Consider the following 14,266-nt stretch of genomic DNA (forward strand, 5'->3'; position numbering starts at 1 on the left):
AGTCACCTGAGGTCGGAATCGAACACCGGTCCCTGGTGCTGTGAGGCAGCAGTGCTAACCACTGTGCCCCGTTGCCGCCCAAAGCCAATGTCTAGATATGGGAAGAGAAGTGTCTGGGGTGGGAGGTTAGGGTGGGGGAGAGGATGTGGAGGTTGCTGGAATGCGCCGGTGATGGTCTAGCACGAAGCAAGTGAACATTACTCACTCAAATTGGGAGCAATAATGAAAAGAAACTGCAGTACTATGAAGAGTGAGCATGGCCATACAGATACTCCTGTTACCAGGGGCAGCATTCTCCTTTGAGAGGCTTAAGGTCTCCTGTCGCATTTGAATCATGGGAAATTTGTGCTCCTTGCCCTGCTGGTGTCTGATTCGCTGGGGTCAGGATTCGCATTAAAAGCCTGACAAGCTGGAGCAGCTTTTCAGCGCGTCACTCACCACAGACCGTCAGTCCAGCCAAGAAGATGGCTGAACGCAGACCAGCTCCCAGGTTCCGGGAGTTGGAGCTCGACAGAATGCTGGGTGTAATTGAGGAGAGGAGGGACACCTTCTTCTCCAGGGTGGGGAAAGTCTCAAGTCCGCAACACTCAACAACACCTGGCATGAGGTGGCAGAGGTTGTCAGTCCTGGCCGCCTCATCAGGAGGACCAGCAGGCAGAGCTGAAAGAAGATGTGCGGCCTCCTTCGGGCAGCTTGCCTGAGTCCTCACCTCTAAGCCCCTGGCATCACTCAATCCCTCACTCCTGATATCATCCCCCATTTCCCGAGAGGCTAACAACACCCCACCTGCCTGCATCTCTCTGACAACCCACCCTCCACCAAACCCGAACATATGTGTTGTCTCTTTGACCTGGAGCCTTGCACTCACATACCACCAGCTACAGACCACCATAGAACTCATGCCACATAGTGTCCTTTCTGCATCCCCAAGGATAAAGCGGGCCATAATCACCAGGAACAACAGAAGACGGGAGGAAACATCCCAGATATTCATGTCCCTTCAGAGGAGAGGGCCCGGCAACCCAGGGGGGAGGCTGAGGAGAGGACAGCGGCTGTGACGGGGGTCAGCATGCGTCAAACCAGTGAGGGTCCAATGTATCGCAGATGTCCCTATTGCAAGTGAGTCACCCCTCTCCCACAGACCAGTCCTTCCCAGGATCTCACTCCATCTTTTTGTCTTGCAAGATCATCAGACGAGGCCTTACTGTCCAGGGTCGCTGCCCCCGGCCAGATCCCCAGCACACCCTGGGGCACCAGTCCGGAGACGCCGCCGATGTCTCAGTACTGCTTTCACCTTCACCATCCACCATCGCAGAGACTATCACCTCAGTGGGTAATGTTGGCAATGACGTTCCTGGGTCACCCTCTGGTGAGCACCACACACATGCTGCAGCACATCAGGTGCAGGCAGGGACTTCCCGGGGAGTGGACAGTTGGAGGGCTGCCCGATCCCAGGGAACAACTGTTGCCCAGACAGGTGTTGCGCTTCTGGAAAATATGTTCCTATCACTGGTGCAGATGCAGAAGCACAGCCAGAATCTACAGGAGGTGTGTCAGCAACTTTCCACCGCCTGTAAGTCCAGCTGGAGGAGTCAATCGCCTTCAGGCGCAGGAGATGTTGCTGACAACATGTGGTACCCAGGCCAACACGGAAAGGGTGGCATCCACTGGGGAAGGCCGGGGACAGGGCATCAGAGCTATGTGTCAGGATGTCCAAGACCTGGGCACCCTGTGCTGAGGCACAGGACAAAAGAGCCCAGACACAGGCAGACATGTCCTGAGCCACATGGACATTGCGACGGCGCTCCAGAGCTTGGCCCATTTACAAAGTGTCCTGGCGGAAGGCATCGAAAGCATTGGTTCAGTGCTGATTGACCTTGGTCAATGATAAAATCATAGAATCTCTACAGTGCAGAAGGTGGCCATTTGTCCCATCTGGCCTGTACCGACCCACCGAGAGATCACCGTATCTGGACCCAATCCCCGACACTATCCCATAGCCCAACCTAACTTGTACATCCCTGGACATCAAGGGCAATTTTTAACATGGCCAATCCACCTAGCCTGCACTTCTTTGGACTGTGGGAGGAAACCGGAGCACCCGGAGGAAATCCACGCAGACATGGGTTGAACGTACAAACTCCTCACAGTGACCCAAGGCTGGTATTTAACTTACATCCCTGGTGCTGTGAGGCAGCAGTGCTAACCACTATGCCACCGTGCTGCCCAGAGGGACATGTCACAGGTACAGAGGGTCATGACCGAGGTTATGAGGGACATGACACACTCACTGAGGGACATGTCTCAGTTCTCCATGGCTGAGGGCATCGACAACATGGTTCAAACAAAGGTCGGCCTCCACGACTGGCAGTGCCAGGTGATGGTGGTGCCTCTGGAGCTCACTCCAGCCTCACTTCCATCCCATGGAGTACCCCGGAAGCCAGAGATCTCCCAGAGTGAGGAGGAAGAGATGTTGCCCATGCCAGCGCCTCTTGCAGGAGAGGCGCTGGAACACCTCAATGTTTCCGAATCCCCCCCACCTGACACTGGAGCATCTTATGGGCAGCAGGCAGAGCAGGTTGACATGCCGCCCTGTGACACCCGAACGTTGGCTGGGCCCTCCAGAGGGCGAAAGCCAAGGGCATCACAGGACAGAGGGCGAGGCAAGCAGCAGGTCGCTTCCACTTCTGTTCAGCTGTCTGGGTTAAAACCTAGAAGAAGTGACAGGCCACGAAAGGCAGATGACGCTTAAGTTGGCACAGGTGTAGTAGATAGAAGATCGTTAGGGGGCAGGGCACACCTATTGTAAATACACAAAATTAAACACCTTTTCCCCTGCACAGTCTGATCTGCCTCTAACCTCCGTCTCGTGGGTGTGAATGATGGGTTGGAGTGGGTGTTGGGCAGTGGCCGGGTGGCCTGTGGGTGGGGGGGGGGCAGTGCAGGGCATCCATGACACATGAATGTGTCGCATGGTTATACCTTTACTGATAAGTGGCAGGGCATGGGGCAGCATTGTGAGCCCGCCTTGTACGATAGCATGCCCAGTGAATAAGCCCTAACCGCTCACTATCTCCTCCAATCCCCATCCACCAGCCCACCACAAATCCCACCAGGAAATTTGGTCCGGAGGGAAGGAATTGGCAGTGCACATGCAGGGATCACCCGGGCAGACAGTGCTATGTTATCTTGACGGCAGGAGGCAGACTGTCAGACAATCAGGTGAACAAGATCTCATTTCACAGCGGGTCGACATCATCCTCCATCCCATGGACAGGACCCGCTGATACTGCCAACCCAGGGCCAACACCCTGTGGTGACGCTGGTAGGACCCATGGAAACTGAGGGGGAGCTGCAGTCGTGGGAAGGAGTGGAAGGCTGGGGGACAAGGAAGGAGTGAAGGACTGAGGGAGACAGTAGGGGTGGAAGGACTGAGGGAGAGGGAAGGGATGGAAGGACTGAGGGAGAGAGAAGGGTTGGAAGGACCGAGGGAGAGAGATGGGATTGAAGGACTGAGGGAGAGGGAAGGGATGGAAGGACTGAGGGAGAGGGAAGGGATGGAAGGACTGAGGGAGAGGGAAGCGATGGAAGGACTGAGGGAGAGAGAAGGGGTGGAAGGACTGAGGGTGAGGGAAGGGGTGTAAGGACTGAGGTAGAGAGAAGGGATGGAAGGACTGAGGGAGAGGGATGGGATGGAAGGACTGAGGGAGAGGGATGGGATGGAACGACTGAGGGAGAGGGAAGGACCGGAAAGACTGAGGGAGGGAGAAGGACCGGGAGGACCGAGGGAGAGAGAAGGGGTGCAAGGACTGAGGGAGAATGCAGGGATGGAAGGACTGAGGGAGAGGGAAGTGTTGGAAGGACTGAGGGAGAGGGAAGGAGTGGAAGGACTGAGGGAGAGGGAAGGGGTGGAAGGACTGAGGGAGAGGGAAGGGATGGCAGGACTGAGGGAGAGGGAAGGGGTGGAAGGAATGAGGGAGAGGAAAGGGCTGGAAGGACTGAGGGTGAGGGGAGGGGTTGGAAGGACTGAGGGTGAGGGAAGGGGTAGGAAAGACTGAGGGAGAGGGAAGGGGTAGGAAAGACTGAGGGAGAGGGAAGGGATGGAAGGACTGAGGGAGAGGGAAGGGATGGAAGGACTGAGGGAGAGGAAAGGGATGGAAGGACTGAGGGTGAGGGAAGGGGTGGAAGGACTGAGGGAGAGGGAAGGGATGGAAGGACTGAGGGAGAGGAAGGGGTGGAAGGACTGAGGGAGAGGAAGGGGATGGAAGGACTGAGGGAGAGGGAAGGGGTTGGAAGGACTGAGGGAGAGGGAAGGGATGGAAGGACTGAGGGAGAGGGAAGGGATGGAAGGACTGAGGGAGAGGGAAGGGATGGAACGACTGAGGGAGGGAGAAGGACCGGAAGGACCGAGGGAGGGAGAAGGGTTGGAAGGACCGAGGGAGAGAGATGGGATGGAAGGACCAAGGGAGAGGGAAGCGATGGAAGGACTGAGGGAGAGGGAAGGGATGGAAGGACTGAGGGAGAGAGAAGGGTTGGAAGGACCGAGGGAGAGAGATGGGATGGAAGGAGCGAGGGAGAGGGAAGCGATGGAAGGACTAAGGGAGAGGGAAGGGGTGGAAGGACTGAGGGTGAGGGATGGGATTGAAGGACCGAGGGAGAGGGAAGGGGTGGAAGGACTGAGGGTGAGGGAAGGGGTAGAAGGACCGAGGGAGAGAGAAGGGATGGAAGGACTGAGGGAGTGGGATGGGATGGAAGGACTGAGGGAGAGGGAAGGGGTAGAAGGACTGAGGGAGAGGGAAGGGGTGGAAGGACTGAGGGTGAGGGAAGGGGTGGAAGGACCGAGGGAGAGAGATGGGATGGAAGGACCGAGGGAGAGAGAAGGGATGGAAGGACTGAGGGAGTGGGATGGGATGGAAGGACTGAGGGAGAGGGATGGGATGGAAGGACTGAGGGAGAGGGATGGGATGGAACAACTGAGGGAGAGGGAAGGACCGGAAGGACTGAGGGAGGGAGAAGGACCGGAAGGACCGAGGGAGAGAGAAGGGGTGAAAGGACTAAGGGAGAGAGAAGGGATGGAAGGACTGAGGGAGAGGGAAGGGTTGTAAGGACTGAGGGAGAGGGAAGGGATGGAAGGACTGAGGGAGAGGGAAGGGGTGGAAGGACTGAGGGAGAGGGAAGAGATGGAAGGACTGAGGGAGAGGGAAGAGATGGAAGGACTGAGGGAGAGGGAAGGGTTGGAAGGACTGAGGGAGAGGGAAGGAGTGGAAGGACTGAGGGAGAAGAAAGGGATGGAAGGACTGAGGGTGAGGCAAGGGGTTGGAAGGACTGAGGGAGAGGGAAGGGGTTGGAAGGACTGAGGGAGAGAGAAGGGATGGAAGGACTGAGGGAGAGGGAAGGGTTGGAAGGACTGAGGGAGAGGGAAGGGGTGGAAGGACTGAGGGAGAGGGAAGGGATGGAAGGACTGAGGGAGAGGAAGGGGATGGAAGGACTGAGGGAGAGGAAAGGGATGGAAGGACTGAGGGTGAGGGAAGGGTTGGAAGGACTGAGGGAGAGGGAAGGGGTGGAAGGACTGAGGGAGAGGGAAGGGATGGAAGGACTGAGGGAGAGGAAGGGGATGGAAGGACTGAGGGAGAGGGAAGGGGTTGGAAGGACTGAGGGAGAGGGAAGGGATGGAAGGACTGAGGGAGAGGGAAGGGGTAGGAAAGACTGAGGGAGAGGGAAGGGATGGAAGGACTGAGGGAGAGGGAAGGGATGGAAGGACTGAGGGAGAGGAAAGGAATGGAAGGACTGAGGGTGAGGGAAGGGTTGGAAGGACTGAGGGAGAGGGAAGGGATGGAAGGACTGAGGGAGAGGGAAGGGATGGAAGGACTGAGGGAGAGGGAAGGGATGGAAGGACTGAGGGAGAGGGAAGGGATGGAAGGACTGAGGGAGAGGGAAGGGATGGAAGGACTGAGGAAGGGAGAAGGACCGGAAGGACCGAGGGAGGGAGAAGGGTTGGAAGGACCGAGGGAGAGGGAAGCGATGGAACAACTGAGGGAGAGGGAAGGACCGGAAGGACTGAGGGAGGGAGAAGGACCGAGGGAGAGAGAAGGGGTGAAAGGACTAAGGGAGAGAGAAGGGATGGAAGGACTGAGGGAGAGGGAAGGGTTGGAAGGACTGAGGGAGAGGGAAGAGATGGTGGGACTGAGGGTGAGGGAAGGGGTTGGTAGGACAGGGAGAGGGAAGGGATGGAAGGACTGAGGGAGAGGGAAGGGGTTGGAAGGACTGAGGGAGAGGGAAGGGATGGAAGGACTGAGGGAGAGGGAAGGGATGGGAGGACTGAGGGAGGGAGAAGGACAGAAAGGACTGAGGGAGAGAGAAGGGTTGGAAGGACTGAGGGAGACTGAAGGGATGGAAGGACTGAGGGAGAGGGATGGGATGGAAGGACTGAGGGAGAGTGAAGGACCGGAAGGACTGAGGGAGAGGGAAGGACCGGAAGGACCGAGGGAGAGAGAAGGGGTGAAAGGACTGAGGGAGAGAGAAGGGATGGAAGGACTGAGGGAGAGGGAAGGGTTGGAAGGACTGAGAGAGAGGGAAGGGATGGAAGGACTGAGGGAGAGGGAAGGACCGGAAGGACTGAGGGAGGGAGAAGGACCGAGGGAGAGAGAAGGGGTGAAAGGACTGAGGGAGAGAGAAGGGGTGAGAGGTTCAGAGGAAGATGGGTTCTGTGTGGGGTGGGGAAGGGCAGTAAGAGATGGGACAGGTGGAGCTGCCGGTGGCCAGGCCTCCTAGTTGGTAAATTGGGAGGCGATGAGGTTGTCCCATGTTCGATGGTCCTGGACCACATGTTCAGCGCCCTGTCCTGCCAGCCAAGCTCCAATCCTGGGTCCTCCTGGACACCATATCGACCGATGAGACATGCCTCCTCTGCCAGCATGTCGTCCCGCCGCTGCGCAATGCTCTGAAGGATGCAGCAGGTTAGCACAATGCTTGAGACCCTCCTGGGGCTATATTGGAGCTTCCCATCAGAGCATTCCAGGCATCGGAAGCATTATACTGGTTTGGGTCCTCCGCACAGGTATCATTAGGCATGACCTCAGCGGGTAACCAGTGTCGCTCAAAAGCTAGCCCCTCACCTGAGGGAGCACCTCATAGGTGCCAGGATCCGATGAGTGCACCATGATGTATGCATCATGCACGCTATCTGGATATCGGGTGCAGACGTGCATGATGGTCGCAAACCAACTGCACATTCATGGATTCGAATCCCTTCCTATTGATGAAAGGCACCCCTTGCTGAATTGACGGTCCTGGACCTGGGGCATGCCAGCGATGGCTGCAAACCTTGCTGCCCGGGCATCTCGTTGGGTGTGATCCATGTAAAAGATGACATAGTCCAATGCCTGGATGCAAAGGGCATCTGTTCAAGGTGACCAACATCTTGACGGCTACCAGGAGCAGGTGTCCTCCTCCAAACCCCCACAGTGCCATCTGGCACAGGTGGCGCATGGTCTCCCTGTTGCGCTGGAGTCGGCATCAATACAGGTGATCCGGCAGGTCCTCAAAGGGCACTCACCGACGGTACACACGTGGCCTTGTGCGGCGCCTCCTTCGCACCTCCTCCTTGGCCTGTTGGGTGAACAGCACTCGAGCTTCACCGGCTGGCCCCTGCTCTTCTGGGGCAGGCTCCTCTTGTGCATGGTCATCCCTGGCTGACCCAGGCGTTCTCGCTGCCGTGCATCTGCAACGGCACCAGTGGTCAGGTAGATTACAAGCTGTAGTCCAAAATTCATTCTTTGCACGGGGGGCGGGGGCAGAGGATGTGAGCAAGATGAGGATTCCCTTGACCATGGCATACTACCAGGTTACATGGTCACCTTGAGTTGTACTGCTGCACCACCCTCAACATGTCCCCCGCGACCCGGCCCATTCGAGATGATATCGTCCGCACTGCACCCCTGACGCCATTAGTGACTGGCACCTGGCCTCTATCCTCACCACCCATCCCAACAGGGGTACCGGTGGCTGCCACAACCGATGTTACCAAAAGGCTCTGTGACCCCTGTCCTGTTTCCCCAGTCAGGTCTACTGTGGGTCTCCTCACTGCATGGGCTGTGTGTTATCCTGCCAGTAGGGTGGCAACTGGTTGTAGTGGAGACGGTCATATTGTGCAGCCAGTTGTCTCCATGCTAAGATCCTGGTGTGCGGGCAGGTCCAAATAATGGAGGTGAGCGAAGGATGTGTGCCTTTGCTGGGACGTTTGCTGCAGTGTTATGTGGAGCCCGTGTTTTACACACAGGTTGTAACAGGGAGCTGGTCAGGTTTCCGGTTTGTGGAGGATGGATGGGAGCTGGGGCACTGTGGGGGCTTGGAGACATCTTGTTCTTCAGGGGTGGGCGAGCTGATCGTGACACTGGTGATGTTTCTACTCAGAGGGGCTGTGTGCCAGGGAGGGTTCCAGCTGCCACAGTGCTTATGCCCATTGTTTGGGGTGAGCTCTGCTGATCCCTGTTTCCTCTGCAATGAGGCTGTGCTCCTGAGGAGTGCACTGAGGAGTGCCAACACCTGGTTGGCTGGTGATTGAGCATGACCATTCCCGTGATGATACTGCTGGAGTCTGAGGGTTTCCAGGTGGGATGGCTGGGGGGGGGGGATTCACATGGCCAGAAGCTCTCTGAGTAGATACAAGATACTGTCAGTAGTCAGCAGTCTCAACAGCCAGGAGCCTGTCGGTTGCAGCTAGGGGATGGATTGAAGTGAATTAATGCAGCAAAGGGGTCTCAGCCAGGGCACCCGAATCCCAAGGGGGACGTGCTGAGTTCACACACTTACCACCAAGTCGTTCTCCGCAACTCCGTGAAGTCCAGACAGGCACCCCGCAGCAAGCCCTAAAGTTTTGGAGAGTTCTCTTATCTTTTTGCCTCCCCTCAATGGCCATGGTTTCCGGGCCCCGTTTGCAAATACTTGCACAATTCACACCCGCATGACTCCCCTCCCACCTGAGAGGGTGGAGCATCAAGATTTGAGAGGTGGAGCGACAGGCGTTCAGCCTGTTGATCACATTTAAATCCTTTTTTAAAAAATAAATCGAAAGTAGCCAATTTTGTTTCCAATCAAGGGGCAATTTAGTGTGGCCATTTATCCTACCCTGCACATCTTTAGGTTTGTGGGATTGTTATGAGATGTGAACTGTCATCTATATATGTAATATAATAACCAAACCCTATGTAAACATTGGTGCCTGTCTGTATAGATTAGTATTCTATCATCTGACCACAGGCGGCGTGGTGACAGGAGAACGTTACTGGAAGACGGCCAAATGGTGAGACTGGATGCATTCTAGCATCCGACCACAGGTGGCGTGGTGACAGGAGAACGGGACTGGAAGACATCCACATGTGAGACACAGGATCTGGACAGCACAGACACACAACCTGGACAGCAGGCACAGATTGCAGTCACATGTCAAGCAGCTCCTGAGTCAACAGTAATTAATAATAGATAATCATTATTGTTTGTACTTAGCTATTGTATCCAACTGTAATCTTAGTAGACATCATAGAAACCCTTTAGTGTATTGGTTAATTAATAAACAGTTTTGTTCACTTACAAAGCCGTATGTTCTCTGATCACTTCAGCTACAAAGACCTCGCCATCTGTGCATACAGAGAACATTGCAGGGGTGCAAACTCCACACGGACAGTGACCCAGGGCCACAATCTAACCCTGATCCTCAGCACCGTGAGGCCACAGTGTTAACCACTGTGCCACCGTGGCATCCCAATGACATTTAAATCCATGCAAATCGCAGTGTTGCATGGTGCCACCAGCGTGGGGCATGTACCTCGTGTCGCTGCCAGTGGGGGACTGCAGCATTGCAATGTTTTCAACCCGACGCTCTATTTTCCGCCCGTTCGCAAAACCTGCCACCAGCATCGGGATTGGAGAATCCAACCCCCCAACTCAAACTGGGACACACCCTCCACACTTTCAACTGGACCACAAGAATTCCAAACACACTCACCGTATCCACATTAGGAAACTGGATTCCTGTGAAACTTTCAGGATATATTTTTTTTAAGTAAAACGTTATTGTTTCTGTTTCAGCAACTTGCATTTCCACTTCACAATCTTCATGCTTTAATCTATTTTCCAGAATTGAACTGATTGATGCTCTGTAAAAGATTGAGAAAGAAAGAATGTTACTGCTATGGAAATAGTCAATAACAGAGGGCGAGGGTTAACATGGCTGAATCAGGACTAATCATTTTACACAGTGTATTGGCCTGAGGCCTACAATGTGCCCAAGAGGCCCAACATGTGGTAGCTGGGGAAGGCCTTGGACGGGATTCTCCGTAGCCCGATGCCGAAATCGTGATCAGTGAAGAATGGATTTCCATGCCGAAATCACGGCCGGTGCCAGTTTGACGCCGGTCCGCCATGCTCCGCCACCTCCAAACTGGCGTCATCATGACACGTGCCGTGCGCCGTTTCAATGGCTTTGGCGCGTCATCAGCAGGCCCACCCACGTCGCTCCACCTCCGATGGGCCGAATTCCCGACGGTGCGGGCCACATATGGTGCTAACCGTGTAGGAACCCAGCGTGCTGGCTGCGGACTGTGTCCAACGCAGCCACACTCGGCCGGTATCCGTGCCGCTGGCCGGGGGGCTTCTGCTAGGGCTGGGGGTTCTGGTGGTGGGTGGCCAGAGGGTGGGCTGTTGGGTCGCGGTTGGCACGTTGGGGTCACGCACGGCCGGCGCCATGTTGTAGGGTTTTACTGGTGCAGGTCATCAGCTGTGCGCATGCGTGGCCCAGGACCCGTCCATTCTCTGGCCGTTTTCAGCGCAGGAAGCGGGAGTTTCAGTCGGCGCCGGTGCTAACCCCTCACCAGTACCGGAATCAGTGAGGGTTTCATGCTGATTTTTCATTTGTGAAACCACACATGCTCCGTTGGCTTCGGCAATTTAGTCTCCCAAACGGAGAATCCAGCCCCTTATCTGGGGAGAGGTTTAAAGCTGTGAACAAGGTTCATTAGGTTAATTGGGCGGAATTCAAGAAAAACATTTCTGTAATTTTGGGCGAGTTTGGCGGGGTGGTTCTTGCCGAATTTTCAGGTGAGATCCACACCGCTATTCAACCACATGAGAAGAGGATATTTCGCTCTAGGGGTGATTTCACAAAGACAGAGGGATTTGGTATATTAAAATAAACGTTATTACTAATACAGTATTAATATATGTTTAACATTATAATAATATTTCACACAAGAAAAATAGCTTACAATTACCCCTTAAACAATGCTAATCAATACAGTGACACAATAACCCTTAACTGCTATCTTTATTCCCAATCAAACAACAAAATCACCTCAGCTCTCAATCCACTTTCAAATACAATTAGCAGACCCAGGCACATTTGCATTACAGATATGTTATTTGAGACTGTTTTAAAGAAAAGATCTGAATCCTGTCAGAACCATGCAGAAACTCTGGCTGTATTTCTTCAGAAGCTGCTTCTCAGCCGGTTTCAGTTCACCTTCCAGCCACACAATTCTGAGCTGCTTAGAAAGAAACTGCTAATTGTCTACAGACATATCTTTAACTGAATTGCAGTGAGAACAGATGCTTGACTTCTGCTCACATCCCAATCTAAAACTCAACAAAACTGTTTTTCTGAAAAATGCCTGGTACCTTAGCTCCTCCCATGAATTAAATAAATAACATGCCCCTATCATCCGGCCTCCGGCAGAGAGGGCCATCCAGACCTTCAAGCAGGCCTCCGTAAACAACAGACAGGATCCTTGGATCCTTGGCCCGATTCTTGTTCACGGAATGGACCACACTACAAACCGTGACCGGGGTGGCTCCAGTGGAACTGCTCCTGGGCCTACACCTCCACACCCACTTAGGGTTGTTACTCCCAGACAAGGGGAGAAGGTGCAGTGTGCCCAAGATCAAAGCTGCAAGCCCATGCCCCACATCATTCGGCCTGTCATTTTGCCACGGACACAAGACTTTTGTCTGAAATTACGCCCTTTGTGCCCATTAGCTATCCGGCACTGTGCTGCAACAGATTGGTCCGGTGTCCTATCGGGTTCAGGTCGAGGCCTAGCAGTTACAACAGCATTTAGATCATCTGCGGGCAAGCCAACCACCTTTGTGCCCACAACCAGCGGCAAGTCCCGTTCCTGAGGATCCAGTGCAAAGGTTCCACAAGCTCGTGATACCGTTGTGCACCTGTTCCCTGGACCTCCCGATGGCAGTGTCCTCTTCGGATTCAGAGTTGGAGCCGAATCCTCTGGGTCGTCTAGGGAGGAGCCGGAGGTACAGCTCAGCCGCCCCTGTCCTACATGGTATTCCAATCGTAAGAGACGTTCTCCGACACGATACACTCCACCGGGGGCACCACTGCCTCGATCTTCAGAGGCTGGGTTGCACCGGATTCGTCGACCCTCTTCTCCCTCGATCTCGCCTCCTCCCTCTTGTCAACGGCTCATGGAGGGGGTATTGGACTTTTTTGGGGGGACGGGGGAGGGATGTATATCTGGGCCCGACAGAAGTCTATGGAGTCGGGGATCTGGTTCTCCTAGAAGCCCTCGAAGAATACGCACTCTGCTACTGCAAGAGGGCGGAGCTTCCAAGGACTTCCGGTCTTTTAGGGTGGGAATGGAAGGATACGGACTCCGGAAATGCTTATGGTTTTAGTTTAGGCAGGTACCATGGTCGGCGGAAGCTTGGAGGGCCGAAGGGTCTGTTCCTGTGCTGTACTGTTCTTTGTTCTTCTTTGTTCTTTAAAGCTGGCCGGCTCAGAACCAGTCGGGACTCACTTGGAGGAGTAGCTTGTACAAAAGTCTCTGTAACAAACTTCAATAAACCTCCCGTTCATCCTGCAACCTGATGTGGACTCCTTTCGTGGAGGCTGTTATAATAGTATTGGAACAGTAAATGTAACTGAGAAAGATAGATTGTTAAAGGGTGACTGTCTCCGAATAAGGGATCAGCCAGTTAGGACTGAGATGAAGAGAAATGTCTCCATTTAAATGGTTTAAAATCTTTGGATTTATCTACCCCACAGTGAGTTGTGGAAACTCAGTCATTGAACACATTCAAGACAGAGATCAATAGATTTTTGGATACTCAGGGATATGGGGGTAGTGCAATTAGGGGATGTTGAGGCAAGAGATGAGTCATGATCCTATTGAACAGTGGTGCAGGCTCAAATGGCTGAATGGCCAACTCCCAGGGCCCAGGAGAGAGGAGTGCTCATGGTGCTAATTACCGGGAGCACGGCATTGCCCCCCTCTCAAATGACCACCCGCCTGCCTCAATGTACTCGCAGAGAGGCATGGGGCAGACACTCTGCTCTGGACAAGGTTCTGTAATATAAAGGGTTGTTGGAGAAAGGGCCTGGGTCCTTGCAGCATTTGTTTTCACAGTCAGGGTGCAGTCTGATGTGATCCATCCTTGGTAATTCTCTTGGCAACCTGAGCAGGTACTGACTCAGTAATAGAGACAAGGTGGCAGAGCGGGCTGGGCAGGTCAGGGCAAACAATACTTACTGCGGCATTAACCCTGTTGTTGACAATTGTGTAAGTCAATTCCTTTAGCTTCACTTTACTTTCAATTGATTTGTTGGCTGTGACTGTTTTGAATGTACAAGTGAAACTTTTGCACCTTTGTTTATGTACTGGCATTATATTGTGTGAAACACTTCATTGAATTTCCACCGCAGGATATCCGCATTTGTGTATGAAGATTGTTGGAGACACATGCACACTTAAAGGAGAAAATATCATGAATGACTGTCCATTGCAACTGTGTTGCTTTGTGTACCAGCTGCTGTCCTACAAAGGATATCTGTTCCCCTTGTCCTTTACACAGTGTTTGATGTGCTTCTGTTCATCTTCGATAAGTTTGCATTAATCTTTTTAAATGGTAATGTTGTGCAACATGTAAAAAACTTTCAGTATTCTTTAAAACTAATTGAGCCTTTAAGAGACTTTTGTTTAAACATTGAAAATGACAAAGACTTGCTCTGTGACAATTCCATTTCAGGAATATATGTCATTTTCAGTGTTGTCCTGAAGTGTGTTGGGTTCTGGGCATGTTATTAAACACAACAGGATTACGTGCAAAATGTCGTGACCAGTCCATGAATACAATACAGAAACTTGCTGGTCTAACGATTTATATTAATTTTAAATGAATTTGCTGGTAACAAAGTAAGAAATACAAACTGTAATCGGTTGTAAATAGGTCTTCCCACTCATTTGTCACTATGAAAGGT

At 53.3% G+C, this 14,266-nt stretch overlaps 1 protein-coding gene across 1 annotated transcript in view; it reads right to left on the reverse strand.

The window, feature by feature from the left end:
- LOC140430232 (adhesion G-protein coupled receptor G2-like) overlaps positions 1-13,673 on the reverse strand; it is a 63,747-nt gene extending 50,074 nt beyond the window's left edge. The window contains exons 1-3 of the mRNA XM_072517662.1: positions 13,539-13,673; positions 12,807-12,898; positions 10,004-10,154 (exon numbers count right to left, since the gene is read on the reverse strand). Coding sequence (XP_072373763.1) covers positions 10,004-10,154; positions 12,807-12,898; positions 13,539-13,673 — 378 coding nt within the window. The remainder of the gene's footprint in view (positions 1-10,003; positions 10,155-12,806; positions 12,899-13,538) is intronic.
- Between the last annotated feature and the right edge of the window lie 593 nt (positions 13,674-14,266).

This window comes from Scyliorhinus torazame, chromosome 10, assembly GCF_047496885.1.
Source record: "Scyliorhinus torazame isolate Kashiwa2021f chromosome 10, sScyTor2.1, whole genome shotgun sequence".
Taxonomy (NCBI): domain Eukaryota; kingdom Metazoa; phylum Chordata; class Chondrichthyes; order Carcharhiniformes; family Scyliorhinidae; genus Scyliorhinus; species Scyliorhinus torazame.